The 3612-nt window shown below is 32.5% G+C and overlaps 1 protein-coding gene across 1 annotated transcript; it reads left to right on the top strand.

The window, feature by feature from the left end:
• Positions 1–1030: 1030 nt before the first annotated feature.
• On the top strand, positions 1031–2936 carry LOC107863336 (dihydrodipicolinate reductase-like protein CRR1, chloroplastic; the record flags this gene model as incomplete). The annotated part of the gene is given in 5 exon segments (XM_047408594.1): positions 1031–1466; positions 1560–1634; positions 1992–2057; positions 2139–2234; positions 2820–2936. Coding segments are annotated over 5 exon segments (591 nt in total), but the record flags the coding sequence as incomplete, so codon positions are not given.
• Between the last annotated feature and the right edge of the window lie 676 nt (positions 2937–3612).

Raw genomic sequence — 3612 nt, 5'->3', positions numbered from 1 at the left:
TCCAAGGATCCAGGTTTGGGTCTTTTTCTCAATGCCTCTTCTTCTTTTGAGTTGCTTTTCTTTTGTGATTCGGATTGGGGAACATGTCCAAATTCAAGAAAATTTACGAGTGAATTTTATATATCACTTGGGGATCTCCAATATCTTGAAAGTCAAAGAAGCAAACATCTATTTCTCATAGCTCTGCCGAAGCTGAGTATAGTTCTATGAGGCGCGTGGTTGCCGAGCTTACATGATTGGTCCGTCTCTTCCAAGATCTCTCCATTTGAATATCATTATTTGTGCCTCTTCATTCGGATAGTCAGGCAGCAATACACACTGCTAAGAAACCCGTGTTTCATGAAAGAACAAATCATGTTGAGATTGATTGTCATTTCGTTCGACAAAAATTTTTAGATGGACTTATTTCACTTTCATTTGTTCCATCTTCCTCTCAATTAGCTGATGTATTCACAAAATCACTCACTGGTACTCTTCTTCACAGTATTTTGGGCAAGTTGGGTGTTTGCTCGTCTCCTCCAACTTGAGAGGGGTGTTGAGATATTGTACTTTGTTCATTAAACCGGGTTGGTTCACCTGTTTTATCATTTGTCTGTTGCATTCTCAACATTATTTGATGATGGATTAAATGTCTTGGGGCTGCGTTAATAAGTTAATTTCATCCCAAATTCAGCAAATCATGGCACATATTATTTTATTTCCTTTTGTACACCTTAGGTAAATATTTTGTATAATCTATTAAGTAGAATCTCCTACCTTATTTAGAAGTCTATCCCCATAATTTCCTATCTTATTTAGAAGTGTATCTTCATAATTATTTTGTACCTTATTTAAAGTCTTTAAATTTTTCTTACTTGTACATATACATAAATATTATACAAAATATTGATCATTCAAGAAAACGAAAAAGAAAATTTTCTTCAATTTTTTTCTTGTCTTTCTTTTTCATAATTTTCTTTCAATCCTTACAATTATTTCTATTGATTCCACTAAGTATATCCTTTCTCATTTTGCCCCACCCTAGTCGCGCGCGAATGCAATTGGAAATTGAACACTTATGATATAATTTTGTGAAATTTAGTTTAAATAGAGAACATGTGCACGTCCCAACAAGGACATCGTGAAAGGCAGGAAAACCTTATCTTTTAACAGAAACAATAAACTTTTATCCAAATTTTGAGAAACATAGTAAGCTAAGAGACCAAAAGACTGTAATAATACATACATCGATGGCGGCCTTGAGCTGCCACTTTCAACCAACATACTTTATTAATTATAAAAAAGTGATGAAGACAAAGCCATTTATCTGTTGCTCATCATCAACACAAGGAAACAATGTTAAGGTAATCATAAATGGAGCTGCTAAGGAAATTGGCAGAGCTGCAGTAATTGCTGTCACTAAAGCTAGAGGAATGGAATTGGCTGGTGCTGTTGACTCTAATTTTGTTGGACAAGATATTGGACAGGTCCATCAATTGCTTCTTAATTTCCACTATATATTCACCTCTTGATTTTATAAAATTTGTGCGTCTGTGGGGAATTCATATTGTTAATTTCAGGTTTGTGACATGGAAGAGCCTCTAGAAATACCAATAATTAACGACCTTACCATGGTCTTGGGTTCATTATCTCAGGTAATAAAATAGGAAAATTTTCATAAACAGCATAGTTTGAGGTTTAATCATCAAACATAACGATAGTTTGAATAATTACTAAATGTAGCAACAGTTTCTGAAATTCACTTGTATCAGTGATTTAACAATTTATTTTGTATTAGTGACACGACGATTCACTCTGATACACCGATTCATTCTCTGATATTCACTCTGTATCACTAATACAGAAAGAATTTTCAAAAAATTCTCTTTACGTTTGGTGATTTTATTAAACTCTTGCTATGGTAAATATGTTGAATAAGTTTTCTGATTAGGTATTAATTATCTCGGGGTGGAAATTGTGGTTTCTGACTTTGTGAAATCCAATTATTGCAGTCAAAAGCAACAGGGGTAGTCATTGATTTCACTGACCCTTCTACAGTTTATGACAATGTCAAACAGGTCCAATTTTAATATTACTTCTTTAACAAAAGGAAAAATGTAGAAGGTCTAAATTTATAATTATTCAATTTTGTTTTGCAGGCAACAGCATTTGGGATGAATAGTGTAGTTTACGTGCCTAGAATTAAGCAAGAAACTGTCATGGCTTTATCTATGTTATGCGAGAAGGCCAGCACGGTGAGGGTGCAGGGTGAGACTTAGTACAAATTTACACAACAATTTCACCATATGGTGTTCACATTTTCAAACTATGTTTTTTTTAATCTTTTCATTTTTTTAACAACTCATAGTTTCAAGTTTCCACCTTAAGATCACAAAATTTAAAAAAAATTTTTACCTTCTTAAATTCCATATTAAATCAAATCAGATAGACAAATTTAAACAAAGGGAGTATTACTATTGGCATAATACATAAATATACCATTTAACTTGGTCTCAACTGACATATATGTCCTCTGAATGTGCACAAGTAGATACTTAAACTATCATAAATTGAAGACGTAAATACACACGTCTTACGTAGTGAATCTCATGCCACATAGGACGTGCATCTACATATTATTTTAAGATAGTTTGAAGTGTCTATTTGTGCAAATTTCAAATTGAGAACCCAGATACTAAATGAGACTAAGTTAAAAAAAACACATTTATATATTATGGACTTAGAATATGATTGACAAAATTTAGTTTGTCCATCATTTTACATGAGAAACACTTGAAGAAACAATTGTAAAAGGCACATGTTTTTGGCATTGATGCCAGGGTTGTTTGGTTGCACCGACACTTTCAATTGGATCCATACTTCTCCAGCAAGCAGCAATTTCAGCTTCATTTCACTATAACAATGTTGAAATTGTCGAGTCTACACCTAATCCACTGGTAAGTACAAAGCTCCGTGACACATCTCTTATTATGTGCCATTCACGTTTATCTAGACAATATGGATTACTTGCCACTCTCAACAAAGTCTCAATTTTATCTGCCGACTTTTATATAACACATAGGTAGGTTGTTACAAAAACAAAGGTATACACTCACTTTTGTCATAATTCTTGTAATATAATCATCCTTTAAAACAATCGATTCTCGTGTTATGTTTTATTATGTGTTTTTATAACAATATTTTGTTATATTAATCAAAATATTCTCCGAACAAATGATGATGCTATAAAGAATTTCGACTGTATGACCTTTATGAGCCGGTCATATTACTTTTATACCGTAAATCGTCGGCGGAATTAGAATATTTGAAGGGGATTCGATGAACTCTTTCATAAAAAGATGAAACTTTGTTGAGTTTTTTCTTGAATTTTAATTGTTTAACTAATTTTTTTAAAAAAATAAAAAATATGAAAGAAATTACAAAGTGGAGAATCAAATTATTACTACTATATATAAGGAAAAATATTTCATTTTGATAGTCCTCACGTAGGGGTATACGGACCAAATCGTCAAGTCAAACCGAACCGACGAACCAAATCAAACCGAGAAAAAAAAACCACTTATGATTTGGTTTGATTGGTTTTAGGAAAAAAAAAACAGACCAGTTTTTGTT

The sequence above is a fragment of the Capsicum annuum genome, chromosome 3 (genome assembly GCF_002878395.1).
Source record: "Capsicum annuum cultivar UCD-10X-F1 chromosome 3, UCD10Xv1.1, whole genome shotgun sequence".
In the NCBI taxonomy this organism is placed as follows: Eukaryota; Viridiplantae; Streptophyta; class Magnoliopsida; order Solanales; family Solanaceae; genus Capsicum; species Capsicum annuum.
The sequence above is the reverse complement of the archived record's forward strand: the minus strand, read 5'-3'. Positions and strand labels throughout refer to the sequence as shown.